The sequence below is a fragment of the Diospyros lotus genome, chromosome 12, assembly GCF_014633365.1.
Source record: "Diospyros lotus cultivar Yz01 chromosome 12, ASM1463336v1, whole genome shotgun sequence".
In the NCBI taxonomy this organism is placed as follows: Eukaryota; Viridiplantae; Streptophyta; class Magnoliopsida; order Ericales; family Ebenaceae; genus Diospyros; species Diospyros lotus.
Window position 1 is genome coordinate 4,619,030 of NC_068349.1, and position 25,639 is coordinate 4,644,668.

General features: G+C 38.4%; 1 protein-coding gene across 1 annotated transcript; it reads left to right on the forward strand.

The window, feature by feature from the left end:
• Positions 1-1,820: 1,820 nt before the first annotated feature.
• On the forward strand, positions 1,821-25,234 carry LOC127814079 (DUF21 domain-containing protein At4g14240-like). Its single transcript, XM_052355317.1, has 13 exons — positions 1,821-2,111; positions 2,311-2,387; positions 7,599-7,682; positions 7,783-7,896; positions 8,449-8,532; positions 8,793-8,864; positions 14,603-14,670; positions 22,705-22,792; positions 22,904-22,977; positions 23,055-23,436; positions 23,660-23,706; positions 23,788-23,866; positions 25,018-25,234. Exons 1-13 carry the CDS (start codon positions 1,871-1,873, stop codon positions 25,060-25,062), a joined length of 1,455 nt encoding a protein of 484 aa, XP_052211277.1. The 5' UTR covers positions 1,821-1,870; the 3' UTR covers positions 25,063-25,234.
• The last annotated feature ends 405 nt before the right edge of the window (positions 25,235-25,639 follow it).

Here is a 25,639-nt window from a genome sequence, read left to right on the forward strand (position 1 = left end):
TATTTATTAGAATAATAGAGATTAGTCCCATTAGCAGTATGTATTATTTGATTATAATAAATTTAAAATAACTAAGAGTACAATTTAAATAATTATGAGATTTACAATTTAAATTTCAAAACTAAAAAATATCAACTTTCCAAATGGCTGGAACTTTATTTAAATTTCTCTAAATTAAATAATTTATAACTAATAACATTTTTATTTATATTTCATAACATTTAATTATTTTAAAATAATTGCTTAAATGTACATGAGTTGGACCATTCGGCCCAATAGGATCCAGGGCAGCCCAACACGAGCCATGACTCCACCCTTTTATTAAGGGCATGGAGACTGTAGTAATCTCGCATGTTTTTAATTATAATGCTATTCGAGTAATTAAAAGTACTTTGTATGAAGTGATTAATTACTTTATAAAATTTATAATCACTTTAAAAATTATTATTTTTTTATAAATTTTAAAAAATATAAACACCTAATAAAAAGTGTTTTATCTTTAAAAATTATAACCACTTTTTACCCATAGTAAAAATGTTTATAATTTTTGAAAAAAATATTAATAAATTATAAATAAATATTTATAATGTTGAGAGTCTTAAAATATAATATAGAAATAATATTACTATTTTTTTTAATATGAATTAGGTTGACAGGGACCATTTTTCTCAAAAAAACGAGGCCCAGCAAGTTTGGGCCGCCCGTTTAACAGATTTAATGCGGCCCAATTTAATAATTGAAATTATGAGTCAGTTACAAGTAGATACATTTTTATACGGCATTTATATATTTACGTTGATTGGCTAATTTTTTTTGTTTTATATTCCTTTTATATTTAATTAATGACTAGATCTTTCATGTAGGTACCATATAAAACATTTTAACATTAAAACTGTTAAATAATAATTAATATTATTTAATGCAAAATAAAAAAACAAAGAAAACAACAAAAAGATAAAGAGGAAGGAAAAGGCAAAGGCCTCAGTGTCAGGAAGAAAACGACAGGTTTGGGATACTGTCACTGTCGCTTCCAAACATGCAGAATCGGTGTCGTATTTTATGTTGCTAAGTGCGTAGAAGATTTGGAAGTGATTCTCAAATTTAGTGAGTGAGGGCACTGGACGCAGGTGCGGGTCTACTAAATTGGGGCAAATTTGGCATTTCACTTCGCCTCAATTCAGAGATTTATTAGGTATTGATAATTTAAGAAAAGGCCTCCTGTAACACGCATAAAAATAATGTTAATTAAGAGATAAATTAAATAATTATATATAATTATTATATTTAAATTGTCACATCAATATTATTTAATATAAATTAAATAATATTAATTAAGATATCAAACTTCTATCCTAAAATATATTATATATTATATATTATATATAAAGATACAGTAACATATTTTTTGTAACATAAATAAAAAACATTAATGAAGAGCTGTAGAACACAATTTTAATGCCCCAACCCCACTAGCGTAAATAATTAATTGCAGCGTGTCATCAATTATATTTTTTATGCGTTAAAATGACCATGTGGTTACGGCCACGGCGTCGTTTACTTTACTGACTTTGATTTGAAATTTGAAATCAAGGTAGCTTGATGTGCGTGCAAACTGCGATGGACATTTATATTATTTAATGGAAATATTTTGACAATTAATGTGATATATATATATATATATATAAAATTAATGATAAATTTTATTAATTGTTAAAAATTATGTATAAAATTTATGATAAATTTTAAAATATTTGTTAAATGTATTTATGGCGTAAGCAGGTTCGTCCCGTGGAACTGGAAATTACTACTTTATCTTTCGACTCGGTTCATCACCAGCTGTCTCACAAAGCGGTGGTAACCGGCAGAGCCGATGCGGTGGGAGAGTGCCCTAGCCGGGACCGGGACCGGGACCGTCACCGGTTCCATTGTAATCGAGCCCCAAGACTACCAATTCGGGACGCTGTGGTGGTTCGTCTACGCCGGAGTCTCCTGCCTCCTCGTTCTCTTCGCAGGCATAATGTCTGGCCTCACCCTGGGCTTGATGTCGCTCGGTCTGGTCGAGCTCGAGATTCTTCAACGTAGCGGCACATGCACGGAGAAGAAGCAAGCAGGTCCTAAAAATTTAACAGAAAGTGGATGTTGATTCTTGGAAGGGTGAAAGATGATAGAGTTGGGATTATTAATTAGCAAAAAAAATGATGAGAGCGTGGAGGCTTTCGAAGCTATAATTTGTGAATAGAGTTGTTGATAGATATGGGTTTTAGTGTACGTGCATCGAATTTTGACTTTCTGTTTGTTTGTATTCATCAGCTGTTATCATGCCGGTTGTCCAGAAGCAGCACCAGCTTCTCGTGACTTTGCTTTTGTGCAATGCTTGTGCAATGGAGGTAAGTACTTATCCGAGCTCCTTTGCCTTCAAGTAACGGCTCGTTTGTTCTGGCTTTTACGTTTCAGTGCATTTATGGAGAAGCGAAAGTTCTAACTCACTTGAGTCAATCCTTGTAAAATATGCTGGTTGACGACCTCTATTTTCTCGGTGTTAGCCTGGAGCTGTGCATTGCTGCAATTAGAATTATGCAAGTGCTGTTAAACACCAACATAACATGTGTAATTCCCTTCTTGGGACATCATGTTAGAAAATATGATGTGGAAGAACAATGCAAAATCAAATAGAAACTGTATATATCATACCTCCTTGCATGGTTGATTAAGCTGAAAAAGCTGTGTAGGTCTTATAGGCGGGAATAGGGTCTACCCCAAGCGCAGGAAGAAAGGAATATTGAAGTCAAGCCCTTTTATTTTCTCCGGGGTAGGGCTATACATTTTGTTACTCTATCTATCTTTCCCTTAGGGCATCTAGTTACATTCCGGGCATTTCTGCTTCTCTTGGTTCTCTTTCTGCTGCCTTGCCAGGTTCCGTTTGGGTTTCAATTCGGTTGGAGTTGGAGTCGGAGTCCTGAAAGCAAGCAAAAGAAGTTTCCTGGTTGTACTTGTGAGCACTTGTGTGTGTCTTTAATGGAATGACATGCTTTATTTATAAGTTGTTGTAGCCAATATACAACAATAAATTTATTTGATTGGAAACGTCATTGTCAAATTGCCTAAATTTGTAAGTAAAGAAATAGTTAGAGGACGCAGGGAGGTTATTGTGCAAACACTCCAATGCTTAAATCAAACATTGTAGATGCTGAAAGCCCAATAAGAGTATTTGCACTCGTATTAGATACGTACCTTTTTTGGAATGAGTGCTTACTTATTTATAGAAGAGTATGGAGTAATCCTAATTCATCCGGGATTAGATTCTTATCGATAACATCTGTCTTGGCATTTTGAAACCTGTTAGGATTATGATTATTACATTTTAGAACCCGTTAAGATTATGATTCTTACATTTTGGAACCCCTTAGGTTGGGGATTTTTGTGATGATGTTTATCCCAATATTCTGAAATCCTTTCAGAATTAAATTTTTTTATGAATAACTGCTTATCATTTTCTTAGAATATTTGAAGGGATTTTCGAATGTCGGAGTTATCTAGTTTGTGCGTTGTGTGGAACCCCCTTGATGTACACGAAAATTTGTACATTTTAGGCCAAAAAGTTATTTTGGACTTTTGGGCCTTTTTGGTCTTTTAATGGGCTTTTGCCTATGACACAACAATTGCTCTCCACTCTTTTATCCGAATTTCTTGGATATAAGAGTAGGCTATGTCATGGCATGCTCTTATTTCTCTTTCATTTTGACGATTGTTGTTGATCTTAGATTATTCTCGCACTCTTGCATTTTCGGTTTTTTGAATCGTTCTCGTGCCTTCGCGCTTTGGTTTTTGAACCGTTCTCTTGCCTTCGTGATTTGAATTTTTGAATCGTTCTTGCGTCTTTGCACTTCAGTTGTTAAACTGTTCTCGCACGTTTGCGCTTTGGTTTTTTAACATCTACATGTATTTGGGGTGAGTCCTTTGTCCATCGATGCAAGTGACCCCTAAACATCGTAATAGGTATTCGTCATTTAGCGTGTGTTCGAGGCGAGTCCTTTGTTTGTCGACGCTAGTGACCCCTGAACATTTAAATGGGTCTTAAACATCCTTGTGTGTTTGGGGCAAGTCTTTCGTTCGTCAACGCAAGTGACCCCTGAACATCTTAACGATTTTCAACGTTCGTGTGTGTTGGAGGCGAGTCCTTCGTTTGTCAACGCAAGTGACCCCCAAACATCTTAACGGGTCTTCAACACCTGCGTGTGTTTGGGGAAGTCCTTCATCCGTCGACCCAGGTGACCCTCGAACATCTAATAGTTTTTCATGAGTAGTTTTGTCGTGTATGTTCGAGGCAAGTCTTTTTTACGTCGACGTTATTGACCCCCGGACATCTTAATTGTCTTTTCATCATCCACGTGTGTTTGGGGCGAGTCTTTCGTTCGTCGACGCAAGTGACTCCCGAACATCTTAATGGTTTGTTTAACAATAAATATAATTTAGTCACATGTGTTTGGGGCGAGTTTTTCGTTTGTCGATGTTATTGACCCCTAAACATCTTAATGGTCTTCGTCATTCCGCGTGTGTTCAGGGTGAGTCCTTCGTTTGCCGACACAAGTGACTCCCAAACATCTTAATAGTTTGTTTAACAATAATTTAGTCATATGTGTTTGGGGCGAGTCTTTTGTTCGTTGATGTTATTGACCCCTGAACATCTTAATGGTCTTCGTCATTCTGCGTGTGTTCGGGGCGAGTCTTTCGTCTGTTGAGGTTATTGACTCCTGAACATCTTAATGGTTTATTTAACAATAATTTAGCCACATGTGTTTGGGGCAAGTATTTCATTTGTCAACGTTATTGACCCCAGACATCTTAACAATCTTCATCATTCCGTGTGTGTTCGAGGCAAATCTTTTGTCTGTCGACGTTATTGACCCCTAAATATCTTAACGGTTTATTCAACAATAATTTAGCCATGTGTATTCGAGGCGAGTCTTTCATTTGTCGACGTTATTGACCATCGAATATGCTTGTCGGAATTGAGTGGACTTGTAGAAGGCCGTATTTTTTCCATAGACACATTGCTAGGTTCTAAACCGTCAAAAATAGCAAGCGTTTTTCCATAAAATATCCCACCAGAGTGTTTTTCCAAAAATCCGTGCTAGTTTCATGTGAGATTCCATAGTTTGTAATCATAAGGGGAAAGTATTTTAATTTCTAATGAACCCTTGGAGTAGACTTGCCAATAATTTGAGCCCAAGAAGCTTGATGAATTGGGCCCCCATTCAAATTAATAATCCCGCCAATGTCCGAGCCGATAACAGAGGTTGGGAATGGCCCATAATTTTTTAAAGTTGACCCATGTTGAGATGCTTGGCTAAAATTTTTATTAAGCCCACTGCCCATGGAAGTAACAGTATTAGATTGGGCCCCACTAGAAGAGCCCTCTGGTCTTCCAGATTTCCTTCTTCCCTAATACCATCCTCATTTACATCGTCATAATCCAAAGTGAACCGAGCCTGGCCATCCAACTGGTGTATTTCAGCCCCAAGAGTCCTATACTGCATTAAATCACCTTCAATTCCAGTCTTTATATAGATAATTGAATGTGCCCCGACGATGAAAACTACATGCAAAGCAAGATGACAATTAAACTGAAGCGTCACCAATTGCTCGGCCTTGGTGATATTCGGCATGCCCCTTACACATCACCATATAATTCCCTCTGCTATTCTTGTGTAAAGAATAGCCATGCATCATTGCGTTAGAGAAAAACGAAAAAGCCCATTTGATCAAGCCACATCCCATACTAAATCAACCCAATTCCATGGGCCAACCTCGAAAATCTTGATTTGGGGGTTTTCAATTTGAGAATCGTTGAACACACATGAGTCCCTATGAGAACAAGCAAGAGATTGAAGTATCGATTCTCAATTCTGCTCGTGTCCTTTCTCTGAAGGTAAAACAAAAGGAATTCCTCCAAAAAGGCGAATAGACATAGTAAATTGAGGATCGATGAAGGCAGCAAGATTGAATTCTTGAAGTGCATCAAGAGACCTAGCATGGAGTAGAGAAATAAAAGCGAAGCAATCGCAATTACCCTCAGCTGGAGCACCAAACCGGTTTGATCTCAAGAATTGAGAGCATCAAAAATTGAAATTAGAGAGTTCGAGATGAAGAAGAAAACGAAATAGATAGATACAGAGGTAATCAATGAAGAAGCAGAATACGAGGCCGTTGTCTTCGTTCTCTGAGAAGGTTGTCGAGCCATTGAATGGTCCTGCACAACTGCCGCCAGCCGCTTCTTCTTCTTCTTCTTATCCGTTGTTCGCTATAGCTTGCTTTCGCTGTGGTCATGTTCGCTATCAACTTCCTGTGGTTGTGCTATGCCACCATCACTGCTTGTTGCGACCATTGTCCCTAGCTTCTTCCGTTATGGCCGAGTTCGCTGCCGGTTGCTTGTGGTCACTTCAACCTCTGTTCTTCTCCTTGATTGCTACTTCTAATTTCTTATTCCTTTCCTCAAGAGTGGTGTATATTGTATAGTCGATTTGCGGATTTGTAGCCTCTCGAATTCAGAATCTTGTTGTATTGTTTGCCTCTTACTTATTTCGTGTAATGTCTTCTTTTCCAATTGATTTGATTAGGCTTCTTGCAGCTTTAGATTGTGTGAGAGCCATTGTAGAATTCTTAGGCTTTTTGGACGTTTCCCACAGACGATGCCAATTGATGTTGCCAAGATACAACAATAAATTTATTTGATTAGAAATGTTGTCGTCAAGCTGGCTGGGTCTGTAAGGAAAGAAACAGTTAGAAGGCACGGGGAGGTCCTTGTTCAAATACTACTCTGATGCTTAAGTCAGACAATGTAGATGTTGAAAACTCGAGAACAATATTTACACTCATATCAGAGATGTACCTTTTCTGGAATGAGTGTCTATTTATTTATAAAGGAGTATAGAGTAATCCCAATTACTCTGGGATTAAGATTCTTACAGATAGCATCTATTTTGGCATTCTGAAACCTGTTAGGATTAAGATTCTTACACTTTGGAACCCATTACGATTAGAATTCTTATGGATGATGTTTATTCCTATATTCCAAAAATTTTTTAAAATTAAAATTCTTTATGGATAATTGCTTATCATTTTCTTGAAATATTTAGAGGGATTTTCGAATGTTAGAGTTATCTAATTTATGCGTTGTGTGGGACCCCCTCGTGTGTACGGGGAAATTTACACCTTTTAGTCCAAAAAGTTATTTTGGGCTTTTGAGTTTTTTTGGTCTTTTAATGGGCTTTTGCCTATGATACAGCACAAGCAAAACTAGGAATCCATATTTAGAGGTAAGGATAAATCATCTCATCAAGTATAGCTGTATCCGCTAGTTATTGGAAACCAACTTTAAAGAATCACCCTTTAATCACCTTTTACCTTCCCACACAAACAAATGAAATCATTGGGCTATACATTTGAATACCAAATTCAAATAGACAAATTAAATCATTGGGCTAGACAGGAAAATACACAGGATTGGGAGTGCGATTGGTAAAACATGTCTGTTTCCATTTTGGTTGGCCACATACTATAAGTTGTTAATTTCTTTTCCTGATAAATATTTCCTGCAGGCTCTTCCTATATATCTGGATAAAATTTTCCATCCCTTTGTTGCTGTTGTGCTATCTGTAACTTTTGTTCTTGCATTTGGCGAGGTACATTTTGTTTTCCATTTTTCTAAGTAATTGCTTACACCTTTTGTAACCATAAATGTATTATTAATTATTACTAACCTGGCAACTGAATATTGTTCAGATCATTCCACAAGCTGTATGCTCAAGATATGGCCTTGCCATGGGTGCAAATTTTGTGTGGCTGGTTCACATTCTGATGATCATTTGCTATCCGATTGCTTACCCCATTGGGAAGGTAATTTTAATCTGAGAGTCTGTTTCCGTTACAGGCCTATGGCTGTTAATTATAGTGGCATGTGATTATTTAATTAATTTTGTCACATGCCAGGCTGCCCTCTACACCATTGCCCCATAATATGTAGGTATTATAATTTGCAATTGTAATACACAATAATCCTCTTAGCCAAGGCATATATGTGCCTGCAGCTTCTTGTATACAGTTTTATTGGAGTTACATGTCCTCAAATAGTTGTGGACAAACAAGCCCTAGTTTTTTGAACTGCTTACTTAAGATGTTACTCAAAAATCAAATGAAGTTATCAAAAAATTGTTTGCAACATTAGCATGGGGAAGACAATATGATCAGGTATTCTACCTATGGAGATGCTTTGTCTCTAAATTATCTTTTGTTTACTTTCAGTAAGTCTCTGGCATGTGCATTCACATGCCTGTGGAATTGTGCACGAACATTTGTGGACCTCCTTATAGTGGTTGGAACTAAATATTTTTGTGTGGAAAGCTCTAGTTATAAGTGACTATTGTACTTTTAACTTGACTTGCTTTCCAGGTTCTAGACGCTGTACTGGGGCATAATAATGTTTTATTTAGGCGAGCTCAACTGAAAGCCCTTGTCTCTATCCATGGTCAAGAGGTAACGCACCTTGAACTGATGTTTGCATGACAGAGCACTTGCTTACAGGTGCTTAAATTTTATAATTATGCGAATCAAAACATCATTTTTTTTGGGTGGGGCTCGGGTTTATAGTATTCTGATCTGAAGAGATGGCAACGATCTTATAACAAGAACTGTGCATAACCTTGTGCTAGGAGTCTTTGAATCCTAAATTTTTATTTCCTTCTATTGGCTCTTCCAACTTCCCTCAGTTTGATACTCTTTTTTACCCATCTTAGGCTGGTAAAGGGGGTGAACTCACACATGACGAGACTACTATCATAAGTGGAGCACTTGATTTAACTGAAAAGGTTTGTATGCTATTAAGGATCATTTTGGAGGGACCATTTATTTACTTTCATTGCATCTTTTTCTGGAATTTGTGTATTCAATTTTGCAGTTTATGAATATTGTTAGATGACTCCTTAAGTCCCAAATCATATGGGAATTGAAAACCAATTCAAGCAGGAATGGAAAAAAAAAATCCAGGTAGAAATGGGAAAACTCAAAAGGTGTTGCCCATAAAAGTTGGAAGATTGATAGAAACAAATCAGATTGGGAGGATTACCTGTGTTTCCTTTTGTAGTATTTCCTTTCATAGTTTGATTCCTCTCATCAATCATTTCCTAGTTTAGAGATTGTGTAGTCAATAGCTTCCTTAATTTGTGCTTTCTTCTGCCTATATATTGTTCTAAACACTAATGGTTGTATCATCGGAAAGTATTATTTTCAATATATATATTGATTTCATGGTATCAGAGCATGGCATCAAACCCTAGCCGTCCAGGTTTCAATCCTCCATTGTTGTCCAGGTTCTAGTATCAGGCCAGCCATTACAACCAGTCTTAGTTGTGCCCTGGCTAGCCGTTGCCACCAACCTTAGATCTTGTAGCTGCAACCAACCCTAGCAGCTGTAGCAGCAAGCAATGCCACTGCAACCAACCCCAGATGCCGCTGCGACCAACCCCAGACTCCACCACTAGCTTCTGTTGCTGCCAGCAACGCTGCTGCAACCAAGCCGACCAGGCCAGCCGTCCACCGTCGAATGAAAACCCGATTTGGCCTCATGGCGGACATCCCTCCTTTGCTGACCAATCTGGAGTTTGTGGATACCTACTCCAATCACATCCCCAACCCTAATCCAGCCATCCCAATGAGCTTTGTTCAATTGGTTCCAAGCCTTCAAACCTCCGACTTTTATCTCTCCATTCAAATCACCCAACACAAATTCAATGGGTTGAACTTTCGTGAGTCGTTTCAATCGATTCTTCTAGTAATCAAAGGGAAGGGGAAGATGGGTTACTTGACAGGTGAAACTGCTACTCCATTTGCGATTGATCTGGCATATAAGATGTGGGAGGCTGAAAATTTCATTGTCATGGTGTGCCTGGTCAACTCCATGGAATTGAAATTCGGGAAGACGTGCCTGTTCTATAGCACAACCCATGAGATCTGGACAACAGTTCAAGAAATGTACTCCAATCTCCAAAATTTTGCCCAATGCTTCGAAATTTGTTCTGCCCTCCCTAACACTTGGTAAGGAAATAGGTCAGTTACCGAATACTTCAACATTTTAATTGAGTTGTGGCAATAAATGGATTTATTCTACACAATTAAATGGAAGTGTTCCGATAATGGTATTTTGTATAACCAAATGTTGGAAAAAGAAAGAGTGTTTGATTTCCTTCAGGGGCTTAACAAAGAACTGGATGAAGTTAGAGGGCTTATTCTTTGGATAAAACCATTACCTTCAATTGAGGAAGCATTTGCCAGGGTAAGGAGGGAAGAAAGCCAAAGGAAGGTGATGTTGGACATAAATCTGATGGGGGAAGAGACCCAATTTGGATCTACCCTTGTCACATATCGAGGAGATGTGAGCAACTACTCCCTATCCTAATGCCCTAAAGAGAACAAACCTTGGTGTGAACACTGTCACAAGCCCTATCATATCAAAAAGACCTATTGGCACCTTCATGGGAAACTTGTAGATTGGAAACTCGGAAGTCAACGAGAGCAAAATGCTGCTGCACATGTAGCAGAGTCCACTACAAATAAAAAAAGACGGCTACAACCCCTTTCATTGATGAGCAAATGAGGTAACACTAGTCATCCTTTTTGTCAAAACAGGTAAATAACAGTGAATGGATTGTTGATTCAAGGGCATTCGACTACATGATTGGGTCATCCACCATCTTCTCTTCATATAGATAGGAAATCTGAACTTATTTGACCACATGACTGGGTTATCCACAGTAATTTTTACTGTGGCTGATGGAAGCTCTTCGATTGTTGTTGGAATTGGAAATCTGAACTTATTCGGGTTAATGCTAGAATCTGTCCTTCATGTTCCAAGTTTTCGATATAATCTCATTTCTATCAGTAAGTTAACTAAAGATTAAAACTATGTGATAACCCTTTTTCCTACTCATTGTGAATTTCAGGATTTGTCTACGTGGATGATAATTGGCAATGCTGAGGAGCAAAATGGCCTCTACTTTCTCTACTTCTCCTTCAAGATTGGGTCTACTCAAAAAATTCTCCTTGTCTAGTGTTTCCAATTCAAATGTTTTCCTTTGGCATAATCATCTTGGTCATCCCAATTTTAATTATTTGAAGTACTTATACCTAGATATATTTCTCAATAAAGATGTTTCTTCTTTCAATTGTGAGCATTGTATTTTTGTTAAACAATCTTGCAAACATCATCCAAGCCACTCTTATCAAGCATCCAAACCCATTTCATCTCATTCACAATGACATTTGGGGGCTAGCTCGTGTGCCAAATATTACTGGATCTCGATGGTTCATTACTTTCATAAATGACCATAGTCGTGTGTGTTGGATTTATCTTTTGAAAGAAAAACTCGAAACCAACACTATTTTCAAGCAGTTTCATAAACTTGTCACCAATTTATTTCAGTCATCTATTCAAATTCTTTGCTCTTAACAATGGCAAGGAGTATTTCTCCCATGAATTCAATGATTACCTTGTTGAACATGGTATTCTTCTTCAAAGCTCCCGTCACATACTCCTTAACAAAATGGTATTGCTAAGCGGAAAAATCGTCATATTCTTGAAGTTGCCTGCTCCCTCATGTTCACTACCAATGTTCCAAACCAATTTTGGGGGGAAGCTGTTCTCATTGCTACCTATTTTATCAATCGTGTCCTTCCAAAACCCTTCATTCTCAAACTCCCCTCTGTTGTTTAAGCCAAGAGTTTCCTTATATTCAACTCCTTGATTCCCTTCCGCCCAAAATTTTTGGGTGCACGGTCTTTGTCCATAATCCCAGCCCTACTCGAGGAAAACTTGATTCCAAGGCTTATAAATGCATCTTTTTTGGCTACCCTCCTACTCAAAAAAGGTACAAGTGCTACTCCCCTACTTCCAGACACTTCTACATTTCCTATTAAACCACCTTTCTGGAAAACCAACTCTTCTTCCCCAATGCTTTTCTTCAGGGGGAGATCTCAACTGAAGACCATCTATTTCCCTTCCAGTCTCTCTTTCACTTTCTAATCCCACACCCCAAGACCTCTCTGTCCAACAATTTGAACTTGAACCCAGGTTGGTGATTGGTCAAGGGGGGAGAAGCTGAAAAAACATCTCAAGAGGAGCTTTTAGTCTACTCTAGAAGACCATGAGTTCCTTAGCAAAGCAAACCACTGGACCTGGAGCCAAATCCAATGGAAGACACACAATTTGGGGAAGGTAAGTGTACGGTTGATGATCTTGATATGCCAATTGCCCTAAGGAAAGAAGTAAGGTCCTGCACCCAGTACCCCATATCCAACTATCTTACTTACTCTAAGCTGTCCCAAAGTTCCGGGCATTCACCTCAAAATTAGATCGTGTGGAGATTCATAACAATGTGTATGAAGCTCTTTAGGATCAAAAGTGGAAGGCAACTGTAATGGAGGAAATGCCAGCATTTAATAAGAATAAGACTTGGGATATTGTTCCTCTACCCGAAGGAAAGAAGGCTGTGGGGGTGTGAGTGGATCTTTACATCAGACCTATGCCAATGGAAATATAGACATATACAAGGCAATACTAGTTGCATAGGGATACACTCAGACCTATGGTATAGACTACGAGGAAACGTTTGCTCCTGTTGCCAAGTTGAATTCTATTAGAGTCCTTATTTCTTTTGCTGCCAATTTGGACTGGGATTTACACTAGATGGATGTAAAAAATGCATTCCTAAATGAAAATTTGGAAGAAGAGGTATATATGAAACCCCTTCTCGGGTTCGAAGAGGACAGAGTAGGCATGGTGTGTAAATTGAGAAAATCTTTGCATGGACTGAAGCAAAATCCCCTAGAGTGTGGTTTTATTCGATTCAGCATAACTATGAAGCAATTAGGTTACACTCAAAATTAGGCTGACCATATTCTCTTTGTAAAAAAGTCTAAGGATGAGAAAATGACTATGCTTATAGTTTATATAGATGATATGGTGATTACTTAAGATGACACAAGAAATTATCAAACGCAAAGATCAATTACAGGTAGAATTTAAAGTAAAAGACCTTGGGCACCTACAATACTTTCTTGGAATGGAAATTGCTAGGACTAAGAAGGGCATATTTATTTCCCAAAGGAAGTACACCTTGGATCTAATGAAGGAGACATGGAAGCTGGGATGCAAACTTGCAGGGACCCCCTTATACCAAGATTGGAAGCACAATATTACCGAAGAGGATCCACCAGTTGAAAAAGAGAGATATCGACATCTTGTGGGGAAACTGATCTACTTATCTCTCACCAGACCTGATATTACTTACAACGTCAATATGGTAAGTCAATTCATGCATACTCCTGCAAAAAGACATTTAGAAGCAGTGAGTCAAATTCTTCGCTACCTAAAGAGTACTTTGGGGAAGGGTTTACGATTTAGGAAAAATGACTAATGGGGTGTTAAGTGCTATGCAAATGCAGAATGGGCAAGTTTAGTTGAAGAGACAAAAGTATGGGGAAATGTGGTGATTTGGAGAAACAAGAAACAAATAATGGTTGTAAGAAGTAATGTTGAGGCTGAATATAAGAGTTCATAATCCTATTCAACATGACAAGATGAAGTATGTGAGGATTGACAGAAACTTTATCTAGTCAGAAATTGACAATAGGACATTCACCTTGCACAATGTTCCAACAAAGAGTCAAATGTTAGCAAATTGGGAATGATAGATATCTATTCACTAGTTTGAGGGGGAGTGTTAGAAGATTGACAAAAACAAATCAAATCAGGAGGCTTACTTGTGTTTCCTTTTGTAGTATTTCCTTTCATAATTTGATTCCTCTTTTCAATCATTTCCTAGTTTAGAGATTGTGTAGTGAATAGCTTCCTTAATTTGTGCTTTCTTCTGCCTATACATTGTTCTCAAAACTAGTGGGTGTATCATCGGAAAGTATTATTTTCAATACACATATTGATTTCAATAAATAGACTTCTCAAAGTATGTTTTAGGCCAATTGAGAGAATGAACCATGTTAAGAATTTTGTGTCCTCTTTTTCTCTTGACACAAGGATTCTGGATTTTCCCCCAACAAATATCATTAGCGGCATCTGCTTTATCAGGATAGAAATGGCTGCAAATTCAGAAATTTGCTTTTGAGAAGGAGGAATTCCCTCTGATAAAGAATTGAAAGTTGAACGGGCTGTATATTTCATGAAAAAAAAATTGAATCATCAAATAGAGTTCTTGTTAAAATTTAAATATTTTCTGAAGTGTTTCACTTTGTAGTTTGTAACAATTTGAACTTGTCCCAAAAAAGAGGTATAACATTTCCATGTTGCTAAAATCTAAATTCATTTATTAAAAAAATGCATTCAACTATTACTTGCTACTTTTTTGTTAATGCTTCATAAGCACTCTGCTTCAGTTAGGCTCTGTGGCAGTAATATACACCACTTTTATTTATAAGGCATCTCCAAATTGATAGTCTTAGGAAATCCTGGTAAGTTTATCAATATCTGCATGTGCTTTTTGATTGTCTTTTCTAAATTGAAGGACCATAGGACTGAAGTTTCATGAATTATGTTCAGACTGCAGAGGAGGCTATGACACCTATTGAATCAACATTTTCCTTAGATGTCAATTCAAAATTGGACTGGTGAGTCTGTTTTAACTACTTTGGCTTAGTCTTTCTTCTTAATGTTTATGCAACCTTTTGTTTTTGTTTTGTCTCCCTACATTTAAGTGGCTACCGTTTATGGTTGAATAGTGTTTTTGGCATCAGCTTCTGCTGTACTCACCAGTGGAACCCTTCTGATTTCTTCCCTTTAGGTGGCTAAAGCCCAAATTACTTATTATATGCATGTAGAATGTGTATCCAGTTTGTGTGTTGTGTCCTGACAGATGGCTGTAACAACCAAGCACATGCCAGCACTTGCATCTGTACACAGTGCAAACCCACATGTTTAATAAATTCACTTAGCATATATAGCATGCTGCTTACAACAGAAAAGGGAAAGTAAAGTTGTAAAAATTATTTGAATATGATCCACAGACGTTCTTCTTTATTGGGGGAAGGAAAAGATCAACGAATCCCATGTTTGCAGGAAACCACTTTGATCCCACAAAGTCAAACCTGTTTTTTTTTTTTAACTCTGATATAAGTACTTCCACCCTTTTTCAATATGTCCTTTAGAATCTTTGTGAATAGGAAAGGAAAAGAGGGACATCCTTAGTGCATGAGGCTTCCCACTGTGGGCATACAAAAGGGAAAAAAATACTAACTAAAGATATTGCCTTGAATTTCTTGAAGTACATGGAAAGGAAACCAAAATGTTTTTTGGGCAGCTTTACTTGGTGAAACTTTCTTTTTCTAACATTTGAATTTGTTTTACTTTAATCATCAGACACCACTAGAATAGTTTGACTTTATTGAGGCAAAAATTTGGAGAAACTTCATGAAATCTTGCTGAAGGATCAAAGAAAATAATGTTTTTTCCCCCCCTAGGTATAGAACATTTTCATGCCAATTTAGTATTTTGGATGGTGCTATGACATCCATGTGGTAAAATCTGGGTATGTTTATGCAAGTCTAGTAAACTCTGTAGGCCCATTAGTTTGGTCCCCCCCTCCCTTTTTCTTAACATATCAAGTTGACTACATGAAGTTTAGTTTGCCAATCATTTCTATCCATGGTCATTTCTGTTTTTAAGGCTGGCCTTTTATAACTCATATTATTCTTAAGAGTTTCTTACCAAGTTTTTCTTGGTTCTTTACCTTTTTTGCTAAAGAGTTGTTCCATTCAATCCACTCTCCTCACAGAAGTCTCTATTGATTCTTACATAACTCTTAGAAATAACCAAAGACAATTTGTCTTCATTGATTGAAATGAGCAAGAACAACATCCTCTTTTAAGGAGAGGATTATGAACAAAAAGAGGAAGGAAATAATCTAAATATTGACAGCATCCTAAACTACATCCTTGACTTACTATATTTACATATTATTTACATAAAACTCAGATCCTAGAATATTCTAGGATCAAGGACAAATCTCTCTTGATTTTAGCATATTTCCAGCACTCCCCCTCAAGCTGGCTTGTAGATGTCTTCCATAGCTAGCTTGCCAATAAGTTTATCAAATTGCTTCTTATGAAGACCCTTAGTTAGAACATCAGCAATTTGTTCAGTTGTTGGAAGATATGGCATGCATATTATTCCAGCATCGAGCTTCTCCTTGATGAAATGTTTGTCCACTTCTATATGTTTCGTACGATCATGCAATACCGGATTATGAGCAATAGAGATGGCAGCCTTGTTGTCACAATAGACTTTTATAGGTTTTGATTGAGGAAATTTCAGCTCTTCAAGTATCCTTTTGATCCACATCCCCTCATAGATTCCATGAGCAACAACTCTGAATTCTGCTTCTGCACTACTTCTAGCCACAACATTTTGTTTTTTGCTTCGCCAGGTGACAAGGTTTTCCCCAACATACGAACAATAGCCTGAAGTAGATCTCCTATCATTAACACTTCCTACCCAATCTGCATCAGTGTAGATCTCAACTTGTAGATGGCCATGTTTCTTGAATAGTAAGTCTCTTCCAGGAGAACCTTTCAGATATCTTAGGATTCTGTAGACTGCTTCAAAATGTTCTGGCCTTGGTGAGTGCATAAATTGACTCACCACACTCACTGCAAAAACAATGTCAGGTCGCGTATGAGACAAGTAGATTAATCTGCCCACAAGTCTTTGATATTGTTCTGTAACATCCCGTTCGAGCGATAGGAAGATCCGGAACAACTTATCCTGATGGGCCTACACGAACTTCCCAGGGGGGTCACTCATCCCTGGATTACCCCAGGTCAAGCACGCTTAACTTGGGAGTTCTTTGCCAACATTCAGCCCAAAAGATATCCAGTTGGTGTTGTTTCCTTTCTTACACTATCCTCGATATATTCTAACTTCTCTGGACTCTCGGGGTATTACATTCTCCCCCCCTTAAGCACATGACGTCCTCGTCATGCGACCTTACAACCGGTCCCAGATCTCCCCCCGTGCATGGCCGATGTGGGATTCGCCTAAGGTGCCTACATGCACCCCCCATAGGGGCCTCGCACCCCCCTCGGGACTCAGCCTCCTCGCTGAGGTTTGCCCCACCACCGCGCTCAGAGGCTTGGGGGTTGGCTCTGATACCATTTGTAACATCCCGTTCGAGCGATAGGAAGAATTGAAACAACTTACCCTGATGGGCCTATGCGAACTTCCCAGGGGGGTCACCCATCCCTGGATTACCCCAGGTCAAGCACGTTTAACTTGGGAGTTCTGTGCCAACATTCAGCTCAAAAGGTATCCAGCTAGTGTTGTTTCATTTTTTACACTATCCTTGATATATACTAATCTCTCTGGGCTCTCGGGGTATTACATTCTCCCCCCTTAAGCACATGATGTCCTCGTCATGCGACCTTACAACCGGTCCCAGATCTCTCCCCCCTTGCATGGCCGATGTGGGATTCGCCTAAGGTGCCTACACGCACCCCCCATAGGGGCCTCACGCCCCCCTCGGGACTCAGCCTCCTCGCTGAGGTTTGCCCCACCACCGCACTCAGAGGCTCGGGGGTCAGCTCTGATACCCACCTGTAACATCCCGTTCGGGCGATAGGAAGATTCGGAACAACTTATCCTGATGGGCCTACACGAACTTCCTAGGGGGGTCACCCATCCCTGGATTACCCCAGGTCAAGCACGCTTAACTTGGGAGTTCTTTGCCAACATTCAGCTCAAAAGGTATCCAGCTGGTATTGTTTCCTTTCTTACACTATTCTCGATATATTCTAACTTCTCTGGACTCTCGGGGTATTACATGTTCCATGTCCTTTACTTCTTCAGCTTTGACAGCATATAGTTTCACATTAGGCTCAATGGGAGTTTCTGACACCTTGTAGCTGAGTAATCCTGTTTCTCCAAGAAGGTCAAGAACATATTTTCTCTGATTGACAAAGATGCCTTCTTTGGATCTTGCAAACTCCATTCCAAGGAAGTATTTTAGGATTCCCAGGTCTTTGATTTGGAACTCATTTGCAAGTTTCTGCTTGAGGAATGCTAACTCTGTCTCATTATTACCAGTTAAAATAATGTCATCAACATAAACAATCAAAATTGCAACTTTACCATCCTTTGAGTGTTTATAAAATATAGTGTGATCTGCCTGACTTTGAAGGAAGCCATAACTGGTAACTGCCTTTCCAAAGCGTTCGAACCATGCTCTTGGAGACTGTTTGAGACCATATAAGGATTTCTTCAGTCTACATACTTTGTTACTCCCAAGTTTATTTTCAAATCCAGGAGGTAAACTCATAAAGACCTCCTCTTCAAGATCACCGTTAAGAAACGCATTTTTGACATCAAGTTGGTGTAGAGGCCAATCTGAATTTACTGCAAGAGACAACAGAACTCTGATAGAGTTTATTTTTGCCACAGGAGCAAAGGTCTCCTGATAATCAATCCCATAAGTCTGGGTGAAGCCTTTAGCCACCAGTCTGGCTTTGTACCTGTCAACACTCCCGTCAGCCTTACATTTTATTGTAAACACCTATTTACACCTTACTATTTTTTTGTCTCTGAGTGAGTTAACTATCTCCCAAGTACCACTTCTCCTTAGAGCATTCATCTCCTCTATAACTGCTAATTTCCAGTTTGGATCATCCAAAGCTTCCTGTATATTCCTTGGCACAAACAAGTGTGAAATCCTAAATGTGAAAGCCTTATGATTCTTAGATAATCTGTGATAGGAGAGGTATTTAGCAAAAGGATATTTAGTGCAACTCCTGGCACCTTTCCTAATTGCTATAGGAATATCAAGATCAGAAATAGTAGGTAAATGATTGGAAATAGTTGAAGAATCAATTTTGGAACTATAAGGTAAAGCAGAGGGAGGTGGACTAGAAGTTGAAGTGGGAGTTCTTGAACTTACAGTGCCATTTATCAGGTTTTCAGACTGGTTTTGTGCAGAATTGACATTCAAGTCTTTGTTCTTTTGATGAAATCTCTTCCTGGTATAAACCTGAAGCTCAGAATTTAAATCATTATGATCAGTTTGTAGTAATTCTCCCCTTGCCCGAGAAATCCCTTTACTTGGCATCAAAGAACCAAAATCTCCTAGGTGACCATTATCAGAAACATGTGATTCCTGAGTAGGACAAATTGCATTTGGAAGGGAGACAGAAACATCCCAAAAATTGTCTTCAGCTTCATGGTTCTCCTCCTGAAGGGAATTTTTGGTAAAATAGGGTTTGTTTTCAACAAATGAGACATCTATACTCACGTGAGTCTTTTTTGTGAGAGGATCATAACACTTATAGCCTTTTTTATGAGAGGTATAACCTAAGAAAACACATTTGACAGCCCTAGGATCAAGTTTTGAGCGAAATTGAGTAGGTATATGAACATACACAGTGCATTCAAAAATTTTGATGGGAAGATCCGAATGTAATCTAGTGTTGGGAAAAATGTCTTTGAGGCACTCAAGGGGGGTTTGGTACTTTAATACTTTAGTAGGCATCCTATTTATCAAATAGGACGCCGTTAAAACAGCTTCGCCCCATAAAAATTTTGAAACATGCATAGAAAACATGATGGCACGTGCTACTTCGAGTAAATGTTGATTTTTACGTTCAGCAATGCCATTTTGTTGAGGAGTATACCGACAAGTAGTTTGGTGGTGAATACCTTTGGTTTTCAAAAAATCCCTCAAGTGCTCATTGAAATACTCGATGCCATTGTCAGAGTGTAAAATGCCAATTTTGGTTTGAAATTGGTTTTCAATCATAGTGTAAAAGTTTTTGAATAAAGTTTCCACTTCAGATTTTTTGTGCATCAAATAAACCCAACACAAACGAGTATGATCGTCTATAAAGGTAACATACCATTTTTTTCCAGATAGAGTAGAAATTTTAGATGGGCCCCAAACATCACTATGAATTATATAAAAATGTTTGGATGTTTGGTAGGGCTTTGGTAAATATGTAGAACGATGATTTTTTGCCAAGATGCAACTTTCACATTGAAAAGAAGAACAATCCATTTTTTTAAATAATTCAGAAAATAAACGTTTCATATAGGTAAAACTAGGATGTCATAGTCTAAGATGCCATAGCATAATTGTGTCTTGAACAGAAATTGAACTAGTACTACTAAAGCCTTGAGCCTTTTTATTACCAGAAGACTTTTCATCAAAGTAGTAAAGACCTTCAATCATCCTAGCACGCTCAATCATCGTTCCCAAGTTTTGGTCCTGAAATTCACAATAGGATTCAAAGAAAGTAACACGACAGTTAGAGTCTTTGCAAAGTTTACTAACAGACAAAAGATTGCAGGCCAAGTTAGGAACATGAAGAACAGAATGGAGATTAATTTTTTCGGTTAGTTGAATAAGACCTTTTCCTACAATAGATGAAAAATTACCATCGGCAATTCTGATTTTTTCATTTCCAGAGCTAGGAGAATAGGTATTAAATAAATAAGGAGAACTAGTCATATGATCGGAGGCTCCGGAATCAATAACCCATGGAGAGGAATGTAGGCAAGAAAGAGCTTTAGGTTTTCTACCTGTGTGTGCCAAGGAAACACTAGGAATACCAGATGAGGAACTGGATTGTAACAGCTTTAAGAGTTGATCAATCTGCTCTTTGTTGAAGGGACCTGTGTCAACCTCATTCGCAGTAGGGACCCCATGCTTACTGCTCTTGTCTCCTTGCTTGTTGCTCTTCCAATTGGCAGGTTTGCCATGAATTTTTCAGCAAGTCTCACGAGTATGGTGTGGCTTGTTGCAATGGTCACACCAGACCCGAGGCCGCTCACTGCTTCTATGTTGGTAATGTGCAGCCTTGTAGGTAGCTGTATCAGTAAACAAGGCAGGATTTTCAATGGACTCACCAGCAGTTTTTTTGCCGAGCATTACACTTCTTCGGCTTTCTTCTCTTCTAATCTCAGCAAATACTTCACCAATGGGAGATAGGGGGGATCGGCCAATAATCCTCCCTTGGACCTCATCGAACTCAATATTAAGGCCAGCAAGAAACTTGTAAATACGGCCATCTTCAACCATTTTCTTGTGGTGGTTGCAATCTTCAGTAGATTTCCACTCATAAGTGTTGAAGAGGTCAAGATCTTGCCACAATCTCTTCAAGGAATGGAAGTATTTAGTAATAGAATCGTCTCCTTGCTGAATCTCTCCCAGCTTCAAAGTTAACTCAAAAACTTGAGATTGGTTACCTAGGTTAGAGTACATCTGATTTACATTATCCCACAACTCCTTGCAGTAGGATAACACATATAATTAGAACTGATATCTTCATCCATGGAATTAACCAGCCATGTCATGACCATAGAGTTTTCAGCATCCCAAACAGAGTGTGCTGGATCATCCACTGTAGGTTCCTTTTTGTCGCCAGTAATGTAGCCAATTTTTCCTTGCCCGCGAATATACATCCGAACAGATTGAGACCAGCGAAGAAAATTATCACCATTTAAACGAATGGTGGTGATTTGGACAGAATGGGTACTTGAATGGTTTGGCTAGGTCGCTGGATATTTTGTTTGGATAGCAGCGGTAGGATTTAAGGATGTTTCGGAAGTGACTTCCGACATAACTTACACGCTGGAAGAGGAAAAAACAAGAAGGAAATGAAGCAAGCAAGGTTACCAAGATCTGGGAGATGGCTGCAAAATTAGTTACTGTCAATGTAAGGTGCCAGCAAGCAGAAGGCGGTCGTGGCTCTCTGCATAAGCAGTTGCAACAGTAATGTTGTGAACGACTGTGGCCGCCGCGTTGTGCAGAAGAAACAGTTGCGGCAGTGCTTTCCAGTGGCTATGGTGGCTGCTACGTGCGACTATGCTGTGCTGTGCAGCAACAGTGACTGAAACTGGTTAAGGTAGAGAAGTCGCGAGCAATCGGCAGTGGCTGAAGCGAACACAGCGGACCCAATCGGAGTGGGTGTCACCGTTCGGAAGCGAACGCTGGTCATGGTAGAGAGGTCGCAAGAGAGAAGATGACCTTGGGTGGCCGCGACCAGCAGATTCAGGCTTGGCGAAGGCTTGGAATTGCCGAATCCGGGCATCAGCAACCAATCGAGAGGCCAATAGAGAAGGTGTAGACGGTTGCGCAAAGAGCCTCATACGGAGTTGATGGCTGGGATTTAATCCATCTCTGATACCATATTAGAAATAACCAAAGACAATTTGTCTTCATTGATTGAAATGAGCAAGAACAGCATCCTCTTTTAAGGAGAGGATTATGAACAAAAAGAGGAAGGAAATAATCTAAATATTGACAGCATCCTAAACTACATCCTTGACTTACTATATTTACATATTATTTACATAAAACTCAGATCCTAGAATATTCTAGGATCAAGGACAAATCTCTCTTGAGCATATTTCCAGCAATAACCAAACAATATTGATGTTTGATGTGATGAGTTTTTTGTTAGTTGTTGACTGTCTAGCGCAACCTTTCTTTATTTGGACTTGGGACAACTGTAAATGGGATCCACAGGCGGAGTTAGTTTGGTCTCTAGGTTAAATTCTACTTTTTTGTTTGACCACCTCATCATAACTTGATTTATCATCATAACTATTAAATCTTCATTATTTAGACTCTCTCAAAGGTTTTCTTACATCTTATTATGCAGGGAAGCAGTTGGGAAAATTCTTGCACATGGTCATAGTCGTGTTCCTGTCTATTCAGGCAATCCGACTAACATCGTTGGACTCTTACTGGTTGGTCCAGAAACTCAAAGATCGTCAGTGATTATTCTTTATTTTCCCCTCATGATACTTCTTAGTACTTTATGCTATTTTCTTTTAATTTGGTGGGTTGGGGGGAGATAGGTGAAAAGTCTTCTTACTGTACGAGCAGAAACAGAGACTCCAGTAAGTTCGGTTTCCATCCGAAGAATTCCTAGGTATGCTAATTTGTCCTTTGTTTTTCTTTTTGTCAGATTTAGTTCCAGATTATCATTATAATGGTTGAATATTTCAGGGTTCCAGCAGATATGCCTTTGTATGATATCCTCAATGAATTTCAGAAGGGAAGCAGTCATATGGCTGCTGTGGTGAAAGTTGAAGATAAAAGCAAGAATTTTCAACCTGTTGTCGGAAGACATAAAGATGAAGAAAATAACAGCATCAACTGGAATTCCCAATTAACTACTCCATTGTTACCCAAGCTGCATGAAAATGCAAATAGTGTTCTTTTTGATGTTGATAAGCTGGCAATTGCAGTGCCCACAAAAAGGCAAAATTTTGATCAACAAAATGCTACCTCACCAAACAACTTGACCCACCTTGACGATTATGAAGATGGGGAAGGAGAAGTAATTGGCATTATTACGCTAGAGGATGTTTTTGAAGAACTTCTGCAAGTATTCTCTTGTTCCAGATTTCTAATTGATGTGCTTAAAGATATTTCAATAACTCAACTTGATGCTTGCCATTGTCCCAACTTCTGCTTGGCCAAGACCTTCAATTGAATTTGATTAGTGTGATACTCTGTTTTACAAGTTTATGAAGAAATGTTTTCCTTCATTTGTTTTCTAGATCTGTCTTGCCCTCAGTAGTCTTTCATCTTGCTGTTTATCATTGCAGGAAGAAATTCTGGATGAAACGGATGTATATGTTGATGTGCATAAGAGGTAATTATCATCGGTCTTTGCTGGGTGTTGTGTTCTCTCCATCTAAGTGCTTGCTTGAATATTATTGCATAACTATAATAGGATACGTGTTGCCGCCGCCGCTGCAGCCGCCACTGTTGTGCGGGCCCCATCAAATCGGAAGTTGACTGGTCAAAAACCTGTAAGTTACCAGAAACTTCTTGTTTTCTTTTTTTTCTGGGTTTATAAGATGGTTACCAGAATTTATTTTGTTCATTTTCAACTACTTGTGGCATTCCTATTGTTTCTAATGCAAACTGAAGAGTCTTGCGCATGTTACCAAAATTCTGACATGTTATGCTTCCTTTCCAAAGTGAGCACAAAAGTCAATGCATCAAACGATTGATGATGTTCGGCTGTCAACTAGATGGCAGATGATTCATCATGATTGTAAACCAGCTATAAGAAAATAATTGAAGCTGAAAATGCAACATCCGATTATATCAATGGTTTAGAAAATTCAAGGATGTGTCTTAATCTAATGCAGTGAATAAAAGTAACAAAATCTGTTTCTTGCTTAGATATCTGAGCTGTTTTTGTCACGACAATGCACTGTTTTGTTTATTTTCTGGGAACAGTAAGACTAGTGCTGCTATATCAAGGCAAAAATGAAAGATTAGCTTATGTAATTCTTGTGACAGGCCCCACTACTACTAGTTCACAAAATTAAAAATGATACTGATGGCCAGCACATCACCGAAGTAATTATAACCTGCAATACATGTAGAACTCTTGCGATTAATTGGCCATGTGGTGATCAAACCATCCTTTGGCACTGTGAGTGCACTTGTGTCATTAGTTCCTTGCATTCGTACTGTGCTTATTATTTTTAATACCATGGTCAGTTCACCAATCTGGAAAGAACTATAGAAATATAATACAAATGCAATTTGAATGTAGAAACAAAAAAAAAATCATTGACTATCCATTGGTCCAATTGAGGTGATCTTTTGAAGAATTCATATTGAATGAACTGAAACTGACGAGGAATTGGTTAATAATTCTCGAAGATGTACCTGCTTTGAGAATGTCCTCCTTTTGTTTGTTGGGTTGGTTCACATGTGCAGTAGTGATCACCGGCTGCAACAACAGGGAACTTTTACCTGTCTAGTGGGGCAAATGGAATGTGGTTAAGCTAAGCCTGTGATTGGTTGTGCATCCCCCAAAAATGTTGCTTTGGTGTAACATATATACTCATGAAAGAGCTTTCGGCTCAAATTGATGTTTCTTTTCTGTTGGAACTGATATTCAGTCTCGTACCCTTGTGATATGCTCTTGTATTCATTCTTACAGGGTGCGCAGAGCAAGCAATCTCAAGCCCCAAAGAAGGCTGTTTAGTGGTTGAACTAGGTTGCTGGAAATAACTGTGCACCCTCTTTAGGTGACCGAGGGTGATTGATGCAGCAGTTTTGACGGGCAAGATAGATGTAAAATCCTTTTGTTTATGTTGTTTGTTTGTTGTAATCCTTTTCCTTTTTTTTCTTTTTCTTTTTCCTTTTTAATCTTGCCAAAATAATGTATATTTTAACTGTCCAAGTATATATACATGGGAACCCCCAAACAAATAAGAATTCAAGGAGACTCTTTGACCTTTCAATGAGTCCCCACTTTATGTTAGAATGAACTACTAGCGGCTGACATTAAGTTTGTAATTTTCTTATTCAGGTTAAATTAAATCTATATTTAACAAGATTATTCAACCATCAAATTTAAAATGATTGTTCTTGTGTTTGCATCTTCTATTATATCAAGGGATCTTCTATTATATCAAGGGAGGTAAATTGTAAATTGAATTTTTGGCCTTTACGTAGGGTAATAATCGAATTCGTAACTTACTGAATTGACATCGATGTATTGCTCATTCAATCATTTGATATATCCATAGGGCGTAACTATTAAACTTTCTGCTTAAATA